This window comes from Anomaloglossus baeobatrachus, chromosome 1, assembly GCF_048569485.1.
Source record: "Anomaloglossus baeobatrachus isolate aAnoBae1 chromosome 1, aAnoBae1.hap1, whole genome shotgun sequence".
Taxonomy (NCBI): Eukaryota; Metazoa; Chordata; class Amphibia; order Anura; family Aromobatidae; genus Anomaloglossus; species Anomaloglossus baeobatrachus.
In genome coordinates, this window is record NC_134353.1 from 629977858 (window position 1) to 629991769 (window position 13912).

General features: G+C 48.6%; 1 protein-coding gene across 1 annotated transcript in view; it reads left to right on the forward strand.

Annotated features, from left to right (window-relative positions):
• IPO4 (importin 4) overlaps window positions 1-13912 on the forward strand; it is a 298714-nt gene that overhangs the window by 37582 nt on the left and 247220 nt on the right. The window contains exons 4-7 of the mRNA XM_075340711.1: window positions 3982-4023; window positions 5124-5253; window positions 10339-10518; window positions 10608-10673. Coding sequence (XP_075196826.1) covers window positions 3982-4023; window positions 5124-5253; window positions 10339-10518; window positions 10608-10673 — 418 coding nt within the window. The remainder of the gene's footprint in view (window positions 1-3981; window positions 4024-5123; window positions 5254-10338; window positions 10519-10607; window positions 10674-13912) is intronic.

Genomic DNA, 13912 nt, shown 5'->3' on the forward strand with positions numbered 1-13912 from the left:
TTATTCGGAGTTAATTTGTTTAAACCAGTTATTGGCTTCCTCCTTCTTGCTTTGGCACTAAAACTGGAGAACCCGTGATACCACGGGGGGGGGTATAGCCAGAGGGGGAGGGGCCTTGCACTTTTAATGTAGTGCTTTGTGTGGCCTCCAGAGGGCAGTAGCTATACCCCAATCGTCTGGGTCTCCCAATAAGAGCTAGAAGAAAAGGAATTTACGGTAAGTAACAAAATTCCCTTCATCTCCATGTGCCGATTGCACCCGAGCATCAACGCTTCCTGCGTTTCGCCATCGGGGACGAACACCTTCAGTTCGTGGCACTGCCTTTCGGCCTGGCGACAGCCCCACGGGTCTTCACCAAGGTCATGGCATCCGTTGTGGCGGTCCTACACTCTCAGGGCCACTCGGTGATCCCTTACTTAGACGATCTCCTAGTCAGGGCACCCTCCCGGGTGGCATGTCAACACAGCCTGACCGTCGCTCTGGAGACTCTCCAGCGGTTCGGGTGGATCATCAACTTCCCAAAATCCAAGTTGACACCGACCCAATCACTGACTTACCTCGGGATGGAGTTTCATACTCTCTCAGCGATAGTCAAGCTACCGCTGGACAAACAGCTTTCGCTGCAGACAGGGGTGCAATCTCTTCTTCGGGGCCAGTCACACCCCTTGAGGCGCCTCATGCACTTCCTGGGGAAGATGGTGGCAGCAATGGAGGCAGTCCCCTTCGCGCAGTTTCATCTGCGCCCACTCCAATGGGACATTCTCCGCAAATGGGACAGGAGGTCGACGTCCCTCGACAGGAACGTCTCTCTTTCCCTTGCAGCCAAAACCTCTCTTCAGTGGTGGCTTCTTCCCACTTCTCTGTCGCAGGGAAAATCCTTCCTGCCCCCATCCTGGGCTGTAGTCACGACGGACGCGAGTCTGTCAGGGTGGGGAGCGGTTTTTCTCCACCACAGGGCTCAGGGGACCTGGACTCCGGCAGAGTCCTCCCTTCAGATCAATGTTCTGGAGATAAGGGCAGTGTATCTAGCCCTAAATGCGTTCCATCGGTGGCTGGAGGGCAGGCAGATCCGCATACAGTCGGACAACGCCACGGCGGTCGCGTACATCAACCACCAGGGCGGCTCGCGCAGCCGTCAAGCCTTCCAGGAAGTCCGGCGGATTCTGCTGTGGGCGGAGGCCACAGCCTCCACCATCTCCGCAGTTCACATCCCGGGCGTAGAAAACTGGGAAGCAGACTTTCTCAGTCGTCAGGGCATGGATGCGGGGGAATGGTCTCTTCACCCAGACGTGTTTCGAGAGATCTGCCGCCGCTGGGGAACGCCGGTCGTCGATCTCATGGCGTCACGGCACAACAACAAAGTCCCGGCATTCATGGCACGGTCTCAAGATCACAGAGCTCTGGCGGCGGACGCATTAGTTCAGGATTGGTCGCAGTTTCGACTGCCTTATGTATTTCCTCCTCTGGCGATGCTGCCCAGAGTGCTGCGCAAAATCAGGTCCGACTGTCGTCGCGCCATTCTCGTCGCTCCAGATTGGCCGAGGCAGTCGTGGTACCCGGATCTGTGGCATCTCACGGTGGGTCAACCGTGGGCTCTCCCAGACCGCCCAGACTTGCTGTCACAAGGGCCGTTTTTCCATCTGAATTCTGTGGCCCTCAACCTGACTGTGTGGCCATTGAGTCCTGGCTCCTAGCGTCCTCAGAGTTACATCGCTCCGTAGAGTGTCGGAGCTGGCAGCGCTATCATGCAAAGCCCCCTTCCTGGTTTTTCACCAGGATAAGGTGGTTCTGCGTCCTGTTCCGGAATTTCTCCCTAAGGTGGTATCTCCTTTTCATCTCAATCAGGATATCTCCTTACCTTCATTTTGCCCTAATCCAGTTCACCAATGTGAAAAGGATTTGCACTCATTAGATCTGGTGAGAGCACTCCGGTTCTACGTGTCTCGCACGGCGCCCCTGCGCCGTTCTGATGCGCTCTTTGTCCTTGTCGCTGGCCAGCGTAAGGGTTCGCAGGCTTCCAAGTCAACCTTGGCTCGGTGGATCAAGGAACCGATTCTTGAAGCCTACCGTTCTTCTGGGCTTCCGCTTCCTTTGGGGCTGAAAGCCCATTCTACCAGAGCCGTGGGTGCGTCCTGGGCATTGCGGCATCGGGCTACGGCTCAGCAGGTGTGTCAGGCAGCTACCTGGTCTAGTCTGCACACTTTCACGAAACACTATCAGGTGCATACCTATGCTTCGGCAGACGCCAGTCTAGGTAGGCGAGTCCTTCAGGCGGCGGTTGCCCACCTGTAAGAGGGGGCCGTTTCGGCTCTTTTTATTGAGGTATTCTTTTACCCACCCAGGGACTGCTTTTGGACGTCCCAATTGTCTGGGTCTCCCAATGGAGCGACAAAGAAGAAGGGAATTTTGTTTACTTACCGTAAATTCCTTTTCTTCTAGCTCCTATTGGGAGACCCAGCACCCGCCCCTGTTCCCTTCGGGCTGTTTGTTCTTTTCTGTACACATGTTGTTCATGTTGAATCGTTTCTTTTGGTTCATGGTTTTCAGTTCTCCGAACATCCTTCGGATTGAATTTACCTTAGACCAATTTATAAGTTTCCTCCTTCCTGCTTTTGCACCAAAACTGAGGAGCCCGTGATGCACGGGAGGGTGTATAGGCAGAGGGGAGGGGTTACACTTTTTAAAGTGTAATACTTTGTGTGGCCTCCGGAGGCAGAAGCTATACACCCAATTGTCTGGGTCTCCCAATAGGAGCTAGAAGAAAAGGAATTTACGGTAAGTAAACAAAATTCCCTTCTTCCCTTTCCATTGCAATTATTACAGTGTGCATTTTAGTTTGTATATATCATTATTTTTTATTTCTGATTTTTCCTGTAACTGGGGCAGGTTTATAAGTCCTAGTTACAGGGCAAATTAAGTCCCCTGCATAGTAGTGCGAACTTGATCTCCTAAGACCCAAAATCACATGCTCACTGGATCTAAAGGCCACTTTACACACAGAGATAAATCTTTGGCAGATCTGTGGTTGCAGTGAAATCATGGACATATTGATCCATTTGTACACAGCCACAAACCTGGCACTGATTGTCCACAATTTCACTGCAACCACAGATCTGCCACAGATTTATCTCTTTGTGTAAAGTGGCCTTTAAGGAGGAAGCACTCTTTTCTCGATCATTCTTAGGTATACAGACAGAATGATCACGAAAGCATTCATGTTTGCCTTCTTCGTAAAGAGACAGACTGTCTCTGACAACAACCCCCCCCCCCCCCCCCGCCTCGGGAGCTGAACGATGGCCTGCATCTAAGTTCTATACATTGATCCTTTGGATAGGCTAACAATATTAAGTTTGTGGGGGGTGGGTCCTAATAATCTAGGACACAGTTCATTTTCATGTTATATAATTATTTTGGAATCCATAAGATGATAAACAACTGATCACATACAAACACCGTTTTTTTTTCTGTAAGGTAGGCCCTCAATATGAGATCAGTTAGGATCCAACTACAAGCAACTGAAGTGGACCAGTACGGTGCTTCCCGGACCACTTCTCCTTTTATTGTAAACTAGTCATTTCTGTACATGACTTAGTGGCAGTTTGTGGCACTGCAACACTTTGCAGCTTAGCCCTATCATTTCTGGCTGAGCTGAAGTATGGACTTGGAGCTCTTAATCAGCCGATCAGTGATAGCTCCAGCATGGGAACCCCCACCAATCCCTTAATGATAGCCTATGAGCAGGACAAACTATCAATATTATAGACCAGTAAAACTGTTTGAATTGCTAATTTTTCTTTAAGACTACCTATTGGTACCTATTGCACAAAATGCACAAACCCTTTCATGTTAAGAATGACGCTTACTACAACTTCGGTATTTCTAATACAGCAGAATATTAGCAGTGTCTCTATAAAAAAGTCTTGTGTATTCATTTTCTGTCTCTAAAGTATTGTAAAAAGCCTGTTTGTCTCTTTTTTTCAGTGTGAAGTCCCTCCTGCTTGAAGCCATTTCAAACGAATCGGAGTAAGTGAATATGATCAGTGTTTCTGTTTCTATATCACCTTCACCCCGGGCGATTTTTCGTTTTCCCGTTTTGTTTTTCTTTTTTGCTTGGGCGAATGGGGGGTAATTTGAACTTTTAGGTTTTTTAATTTTTTAAAACTTTTTTAACTTTTTTTTTCTTATTTTACTAGTCCCCCTAGGGGACTATAACGATCAGCAGTCTGATCGCTCTTCCATTTCTCCAGATCACAGCTACTCAGCTGAGATCTGCAGAAATGGAGCTCAGCTGTTACAAACGGCAGTCTGCCGGGTGTAAGAGGAAGTGACTCATGATAGCTACAGGAGTCCTCATATGACCCTGTGCTACCATGACAACCATCGGATCCACGTGATCACATTACGTGACTTCCGATGGAGCCGGGTAAGTGGTTACTGCGGCCTGCTATTATATCGCGCTGTGACATTTTCACAGTGCGCTGTAAGGGGGTAACAAGCGCGAAAGGGGTAGCAAATCCACTCGTGCTTGATAGCTGCACAGGCAGGGATTAACCTGACACGATCCATGACGTCCCCTGTATGTCATGTGTCATGAAGAGGATATACAGAGGTGTTTTTTTTTCTCTCCAGTGAAATGAACATAGCTATTTTGTAAGTGGAACAGTACACAAAGAGTCCTCTGAACTTCTGAAATACAATAAGGGCCACAGACTTCCATTTACGATACGATACGATACACTTTATTGATCCCATGGGAAATTATGGTATCACAGCAGCACAACCTAAATCATAACATGACTTACTTAATTGACAAGACGGGTAGAGTTGACAGAAGAACATTATACATTACCATGAGCTGAAATGGTTAATCCCCCATCAATTATTTGTAGAAACAATTTTTTCTAAATATGATATGATTACCTCTGTGTTCACAGTCCTCTTCCTTTCTGTTCTTTTGTGCCTTCCCACCATTCAAAAACATTTCCAGTTTATATGTTGAATAAACCACAACAAATTACTTTTACATACTTTTAGGTTACAGCCTTCAATGTTGTCAGACTTCTGAGTAAAATGTCATCAAATGTGCCAGGTTTTCTTTAATTATAACTTATTCATGGTTTTAGGCACAACGTTCGCCATGCAATCGCCCAGATCTCTGCTGTTATTTTGAGAAATGAGAAGTTGGAGCGTTGGCCACAGTTCATCCAGTTTGTGCTGCATTCATCTCGCAGTAACATACCGGAGCAGAGACAGGTATGGATTTAAACACTCTTTGGTTTTCCACTATAAATTCTCTTTGCATGATATATTTTGCTAAATATTTGCTACACCTTTGGCCTTGAGCATCATCAATTACAGCTTGACAACAAAGTCTCATGCTGTTCACAAGTAGAGTTATTGTCTGCTGAGGCATGACATCCCACTCTTCTTGAAGAGCGTCTGTCAGGTGATTGAAGATCTGGGGTACAGAGTTACGAGCCTCTACATCAGGGGTCTCAAACTCAGCTGGGTGTATGGGCCGCATATAGAAAAAAAAAAATGAGGGGGGCCGCATTATTTGCAGGACAAAGTGAACATTTTTAATGAATCCATGTTTTTTTTTCTATACATCTTGAATCACTTTTGTAAACATTTTTCGCTTGTTTATTATAACAAACGTGCACTTTTTTTGTTAAGTTTATATACAGAAAAGCATTTTTAATGTAAATAAAAAAAAATGTCATGCTTTAGGATTTTTTTTTTTTTTTACATTTTATCACCTTCTTGTAATTGTTTTACAATTAGCAGCATCATATAGTAATCTTAGCCAAAATCTTGTAGTAATGTGCCCATGCTGCAGTAATGTCCCCATCCGTGTGCCCTGTAGTAAGGTGCTCATCCTTGTGGTATTGTGCCCAGTAGTATAGTGCCCATCCTTGTGCCCTGTAGTATTGTGCCCAGTAATATTGTTCCAATCCTTGTAGTATTGTGCCCATCCTTGTAGTATTGTGCCCAGTAATACTGTGCCCATCCTTGTAGTATTGTGCTCATCCTTGTAGTATTGTGCTCTGTAGTATTCTGCCAATCCCCGTAGTACTGTGCCCATCCCCGTAGTACTGTGCCCATCCCCGTAGTACTGTGCCCATCCCCGTAGTACTGTGCCCATCCCCGTAGTACTGTGCCCATCCCCGTAGTACTGTGCCCATCCCTGTAGTACTGTGCCCATCCCTGTAGTATTGTGCCCACCCTTGTAGTATTGTGGCCATCCCTGTAATATTCTGCCCATCCCTGTAGTATTGTGCCCATCCCTGTAGTATTGTGCCCATCCCTGTAGTATTGTGCCCATCCCTGTAGTATTGTGCCCACCCTTGTAGTATTGTGCCCATCCCTGTAGTATTGTGCCCACCCTTGTAGTATTGTGGCCATCCCTGTAATATTCTGCCCATCCCTGTAGTACTGTGCCCATCCCTGTAGTATTGTGCCCACCCTTGTAGTATTGTGCCCATCCCTGTAGTATTGTGCCCATCCCTGTAGTATTGTGCCCATCCCTGTAGTATTGTGCCCATCCCTGTAGTATTGTGCCCATCCCTGTAGTATTGTGCCCATCCCTGTAGTATTGTGCCCATCCCTGTAGTATTGTGCCCATCCCTGTAGTATTGTGCCCATCCCTGTAGTATTGTGCCCATCCCTGTAGTATTGTGCCCATCCCTGTAGTACTGTGCCCATCCCTGTAGTACTGTGCCCATCCCTGTAGTATTGTGCCCATCCCTGTAGTATTGTGCCCACCCTTGTAGTATTGTGGCCATCCCTGTAGTATTGTGGCCATCCCTGTAGTATTGTGCCCATCCCTGTAGTATTGTGCCCATCCCTGTAGTATTGTGCCCATCCCTGTAGTATTGTGCCCATCCCTGTAGTATTGTGCCCATCCCTGTAGTATTGTGCCCATCCCTGTAGTATTGTGCCCATCCCTGTAGTATTGTGCCCATCCCTGTAGTATTGTGCCCACCCTTGTAGTATTGTGGCCATCCCTGTAATATTCTGCCCATCCTTGTAGTATTGTGGCCATCCCTGTAGTATTGTGGCCATCCCTGTAATATTCTGCCCATCCTTGTAGTATTGTGGCCATCCCTGTAATATTCTGCCCATCCTTGTAGTATTGTGGCCATCCCTGTAGTATTGTGGCCATCCCTGTAATATTCTGCCCATCCTTGTAGTATTGTGGCCATCCCTGTAGTATTCTGCCCATCCTTTAGTAATACGCAAACAAAAAAAAAATTCTCCTCACCTTTCCTTCGTTCCCTGTGTGCCCACGATCAGTACTTGCAGAGTTTTACTATGGATCTTTTGACCCCAATAGTGCCCTATGTGTACAGGAGCCAGGGTCACAGCTGATTGTTGGAGCATCTATATTTGGAGAAGGGGTTAACTATACTAAAATATTTTTGGTGCATTTCCTCTTAAAGGGAACCTGTCGTGAAAAAACATTGTTAAATTGTAGATGTGGGGTTAATCTGCAGGTTAATAGTGTTTGGAACCTGCCTGGTGCCTGCACATTGAACCCAGCTACTGGGAGGAAATTAACTTTTTTTTCTCCCAGCGTCTGGGTGGGTTCCGTCACCGCTCTGTGTATGGAGAGGGGCAGCTGTAACCGACCCCCACACTGACTGACAGCCGCTGTGCATTAGGCCCTGCTGTGCAGTGCGGGGTGCGGTTACAGCTGCTGCTCTCCATACACAGAGCGCTGACTATACTGACATCAGCGTCGCCCCTCTGACTGAAACCCAAATTCTGCTGGGAGGAATAAAGTTAATTTCCTCCTGGCAGTGGGGTTCAATGTGCAGGCGCCGGGCAGGATCCAAACACTAATAACCTGCAGATTAACCCCATATCTGTAAGTCAATATTGGTTTTTCACATGACAAGTTTCATTTAAATGGGTTTTCCCTAATTTTACTAAAAGGTAAGGAATGTTAGTGGAATATTAGTAATTTACCCCTTGATTCTCAATCAGCTGCCACTCTTGCGAGTGATAACGCACTGCCTGTCAATCTCCTGACCGCTGTAGCCAATCACTGGCATTAGTGGTAGCTGTGCAGTTCATGCCACCACACACTCACAGCACACACGCTCCCCCCGGCTGCAGCCCTATATCTGTGCACAGGGAGCAATGTCAGTCCGCAGCCAGGAAGCCTGAGAATTCTGAATCTATTGGACTCCTGATTCTCAGCGCTTTCACCATAATCACGCGTATCACACATGGCCTGTCACCATCATATACTGCTCTCAGAATATACAGCACAAACTAGGTGACACATTCCCTTTTAAATAAGGCTGAGCTGCAAAACCAGACATTGCCCAAGGACAAGACTGAAGATGTTTCAAGAAACAAGGCAGATTGTTATTCTAATCTCTGACATGAAATTTGATGGGGCATCTATTACCTTTAGAGAAGAGATATTGCCCATCCTTTAGTAATACGCAAACAAAAAAAATTCTCCTCACCTTTCCTCCGTTCCCTATGTCCCCACGATCAGTACTTGCAGAGTTTTGGATGCAGCATGCTTTAGCTGCGTCCAAAACCCTGCTATGTATGGTAAAAGCACAGTGGGCATGGGATTTCTAAAAATCCCATGCCCACTGTGCGTGTGCAGCCCGCAGTGAAAACGGAACTGCGGTGTGGCTTCCAGAGGCCGCAGCATGTGAATTTATGCTGCGGCGTCTGAAGCGTCCTCCCTAGGCAGAGCACAGCGAGGAGACCGCAGCGGCCCGAACCCCTGATCGCAGGCACGGGCAGCTGTGGTCTCCTCAGGAGTAGACTTGCGGCCCCGCCGATCAGGACGCGCTGTGTCCAGGACACAGTGGGTCCTGATCTTCAGCACGTACCTTACCTGCTTGTTGCGGCCCGTGACGATCGCGGCTCTGTGCTGAGGGTCGGCGCCGGCAGGAACTTCACGGCGGTGCAGCACAGAGGAGCTGTGTCTGGACCAATGGCTGCTGCCTGCCAATCAGATGCAAGGAAGTGACGTCGCTGTATGACGTCACCTCCTTGCATCTGATTGGCAGACAGCAGCAGCACCTGGGATAGAACTGACAGCTCCTTGCGCGGCACCGCAGATGGATTCAAATGCAGTAAAGTTCCTGCCGCCGCCGACCCTCAGCATAGAGCCACGATTGTCACGGGGTCTGCGGGCCGCATCAAACAGCCTCAGGGGCCGCATGCGGCCCGCGGGCCGCGTGTTTGAGACCCCTGCTCTACATGGTGATTCAGCTGATCCCATAGGTTTTCTATGGAATTCAGGTCACTTCAATTGAGGTAGCCCAGTCTCCAGCAGCCGTTCCTTAATGAGCCGACCTCAATGAGCTGGAGAACTCTCAGCCATGAAGATGAAATTAGGCCTGTGTTGTTCATGCAGAGGCACAATGACTGGATTAATGATGTTATTCAAGTAATAGGGGCTTGTCACTGTACCATTCACAAAGTGTAGGGAAGTTCTGTATTGACTAGACACACCTGCCCACACTGTACCACCACCTCCTCTGGTGACAACAGAAGCTGATGAATAGTGCTCTCTTTGACGTCCCCAACATTGTTGGCGGCCATCATTTCTACTTAGCATACATCAACTTTCATCAGTGAACAGCACTGAGGCCCTTGTCTGGGAAGACGATGATGCCCGTGTCTGGGGGTGTAACAAGGCATCCTTGCAGGTTAGCCAGCACGCAGACCATGCTGATGTAAATTATTTTGAATTGCCTGACGTGACACTTGGGTGCCTTTTACCTCCCTTAAATGTGCCTGAAGTTGTGTGGCATTAATCATCTGATTCCATAGGGAATTGTTCACAATGAAGTTGTCATCAGTATGGGATGTGGCCAAAGGAATCCACTTCTATTGCTTTCTGTGACTCTTTCAGTTTCTCTGTATCTTTGTTGCAACCTTCTGATGACACTCTAAGCTCAGTGTCCACTTTTGGCTGAGGATATCCTGATGAAGCCTCGCAGTGGTGAGGTACTGTTGATCAATTGTTAGGTGTCGTCTTCGTCTCATGATGTCAAGATGTGAACAGCATGATAAAGAGGAATGTTTAATACCAATTCTAATTGAACCCCAAAATTTATTGGGTGGTTCATGGATCAAACACTTTTTGTGATATTCTCATTAAGCTCCTTGTTAGAGACCAGCACGTTGTCCAGAATGTGCTGAAACATTGAACAGTTGGACATGTGCATTCAAAAATGTAGAGAAGGTCACATTAAGTTCCCCTGAAAAGGTTAGAGGGCGTTTTAGGATCATCATGACATTTCAGCAGAAAGTGAGGGGTGTGTGTCTGTAACCATTATTATTTCTTTTTTATTTCAGGTCGGCCTCTTGGTTCTGCGCTGTGCCTTAGATCTGAATGCTGAAATCTTCCGCCCCCACTTTCCAGATCTAATCAAACTTTTTAACCAAACTATTGCTGATCTTCAGAATGGACCTCTGCTGTTTTATACTGTTCAGTCTGTGACAAGTATAGTGCCTGAGCTGGTTGGTAATGAAACTGTAAGTACTTATCAGCTGCATACCTGCTTAACGTGTAATACTAAATTTGCCTTTATAAATGCTAATTATTTTATTTTATTTTTATTCAGAACTTACTGAGATCTTTGATGCCAAAATTAGTAACAGCAATTAAAGAATTGATAAAGATTAATCAGGTAATACTTTTTAATTACTTTAATTAAATGGCACCTGTCACATAGAAAATACAGTCCAGTATGCAGGCGGCATGTCATACAGCAGACGATTGATAGATTAATGGATAATGACTAAGTATAATATGTTTTCTTCATTTATAGCTGTTTCTATGTGTAAGGAGCCAATGTGCAGTCCTTCTTGGTGACAGTCTTTCTTTATCGTTCCTTATGGGAGACCCAAACCATGGGTGTATAGCTTCTGCCTCCGGAGGACACACAAAGTACTACACTCAAACGTGTAGCTCCTCCCTCCGGGCTATATACACCCCCTGGATTACAATCTACCCAGTTCAATGCTTTGTGTTTCAGGAGGTACACACACTTGCATTCTGTTATTTTTATTTTTATTTTGATTTTCAAGATTTGGAAGAAAAGCGGGTCCAGTCTGGACTCCCGGCATGTCCCTTCACACCCCACTCTGTCGGCGGTGCTGTTAAGGTTGACTTTACAAGGCTGGAGCCTTCACATGCCGTGCTCCTTCACATCCTCTGAGAAGCTCTGGTTTGAAGTGGGAGCCGTCACGGTCCTCTCTGCTTGCAGGAGACCAGTCTCCATCCGCAGCCCTGTCTGGTTCCTGCTGGAAGGAGCGTTCACCCCCCCCTCAGGGACTGGCCCTGCGTCTCAAAAGCTAAGTATTGAGACGTTTTTCAGGGGTCCCGGGTACTTTTATTAGGGGGACAGTATGTGTTTTATCGTTACTGTAAATTCCGGCCGGTTCTGGGGGTTTCCCCTGAGAACCGCGCCGAAGGTGCCTGCTCGTCGGCCGCATTTTAAAATCTAGGCCCCGGCTTCAGTTTGGGCCTAGTTTCGGTTTCGGCTTCTCTGCATGTCATGCATACAGGAGGCATAGCGTGGCGCCGCCCACCGCTCGGCCAGCAGAGGGGAGGGCACTCCTCTCTGGGGAGATGTTCCCTCCCCTGTATCTCTCTCTGCATCTCTCCCTGGCCCTCTGTTTTCCTGCTCTTGGCCTAATACCCGCCCCCCTCCTCCTTCCAGCGCCATTTTCTCAGCGTTCTTACACTGGACGGCGCTGGATGCTGCAGCTGCTGCTGTTTAGGAGGGCTGACGCTTCACTTGGGCTTTGAGCTGTGGAATCCGGAGGGCACACAGAGAGCGGTCTGGTAAGCCACAACCTCTGGTTGTGGGCTTTTTATTACACTCTCAGGACATTCTACAGGAGTGTTTTCTTGCTGCAGAGCTTCCACCTCAGCAGCATGTCTGTCACCCGGAGCAAGGCTGCAAACATGTACGCTATATGCACTGCATGTAAGCTCATTCTGCCAGAGCCAAGCACATACCCACATTGTGATGCCTGTGCTAATATGGTTGTGTCTCAGCCTGGAGCCTCCTCAGGGGTCCCTCCGGCTGCTCCGGCCCCGGTGGCTGAACCCCCGGCTTGGGTAGCATCCTTTTCACAAGCTATTTCCCAGTCTTTTGCCGACTCCATGGGGCAGCTGTCCCGGACACTGCTGACCATGCATCAGCCCCCTTCTCAGGGTGCTTCTGCTGCTCCTAGCTCTGCGGAGCTCTCAGAGCATGTCCTAGGACCCCGTCCCCCTAAACGGAGACGCAGGGACCCTTCTCCTTCCTCTTCCCACGGCTCTGATTCACGTGCCGAGGTACAGGGCGAGGAGGATTCGTTTACTGTGGGCTCAGACGCTACCTCTATGTACCCCATTGACTTGTCTGAGGGTGATGCGGATGTTAGTGACTTGATTGCGTCCATTAACTCCGTACTGAACCTCAACCCACCAGAGTCAGAGGAACAAGCCTCTCTGGTAGAGATTCACCAGTTTACCTCACCTAAGAAAGCTAGGAGTATGTTTTTTTAACCACTCCAGCTTTCAGACCGCTGTTACCAAGCCCAGGGCCTGTCCTGACAAACGTTTTCCGAAGCGTAGTTCAGATGACCGTTTTCCTTTTCCACCAGAGGTGGTTAAGGAATGGGCCCAGTCCCCAAAGGTAGACCCTCCGGTGTCCAGAATCTCAGCCCGCACAGTCGTAGCTGTGGCTGATGGCACTTCTCTTAAGGATCCCACTGACCGCCAGGTTGACCTTTTGGCCAAGTCTGTATATGAGGCGGCAGGAGCCTCGTTCTCCCCGTCTTTTGCGGCAGTGTGGGCTCTTAAGGCAGTCTCTGCCTCTCTGGAGGAGATACATTCCCTTACCAGGGACTCTATTCCTGAGAGGGATGCCTTAACTTCTCAAGCTTCGGCTTTTGCATCCTACGCCATGTCTGCCATCCTGGAGGCTTCTCACCGCACGGCGGTGGCCTCCGCTAACTCCCTCGCGATCCGCAGGATCTTGTGGCTTCGAGAGTGGAAAGCAGACGCTTCCTCTAAGAAGTACCTTGCGAGTCTCCCTTTTGCTGGGTCCCGGCTGTTTGGGGAACAGCTGGATGACATAATTAAGGAAGCTACTGGCGGGAAGAGTACTTCCTTGCCACAAACTAAAGCCAGGAAACCTGTCCAGGGCAGGATCCAATCGAGGTTTCGTTCCTTTCGTTCCTCTAACTGGTCATCCTCTAAGCCCTCGACCTCGTCCACTACCGCAGCCAAGGATCGTAAATCAAACTGGCGCGCAAAGCCGCGTCCTCAAAAGACCGGAGGAGCCGCTGCCACTAAGGCAGCCTCCTCTTGACTATCTGGCTGCGCCAGCAACGTCCTTGGTAGGTGGCAGGCTCTCCCACTTTGGAGACGTGTGGTTTCAACACGTCGCCGATCAGTGGGTGCGGGATATCATCTCCCACGGCTACAGGATAGAATTTTCTTCCAGCCCGCCAAACAGATTTTTTCTGTCCACCCCCCCTGCTCCAAAGCCGCCGCCTTCTCTCAGGCCGTGGCATCCCTGCAGGCCAACGGGGTAATTGTTCCGGTTCCCGCCCGGGAACGGTTCAGCGGTTTCTACTCAAACCTCTTTCTAGTCCCCAAGAAGGACGGTTCCTTCCGGCCCATCCTGGATCTCAAGCTTCTCAACAAGCATGTTCAGGTGCGGCACTTTCGCATGGAATCTCTGAGATCGGTCATTGCCTCAATGACCCAAGGAGATTTTCTGGCATCCATCGACATCAGAGATGCCTATCTGCATGTGCCTATTGCGGTCTCACACCAGCGTTGGCTACGCTTTGCAATCGGAGAGGAACATTTCCAATTCGTGGCTCTTCCCTTTGGCTTAGCCACGGCCCCTCGAGTGTTCACCAA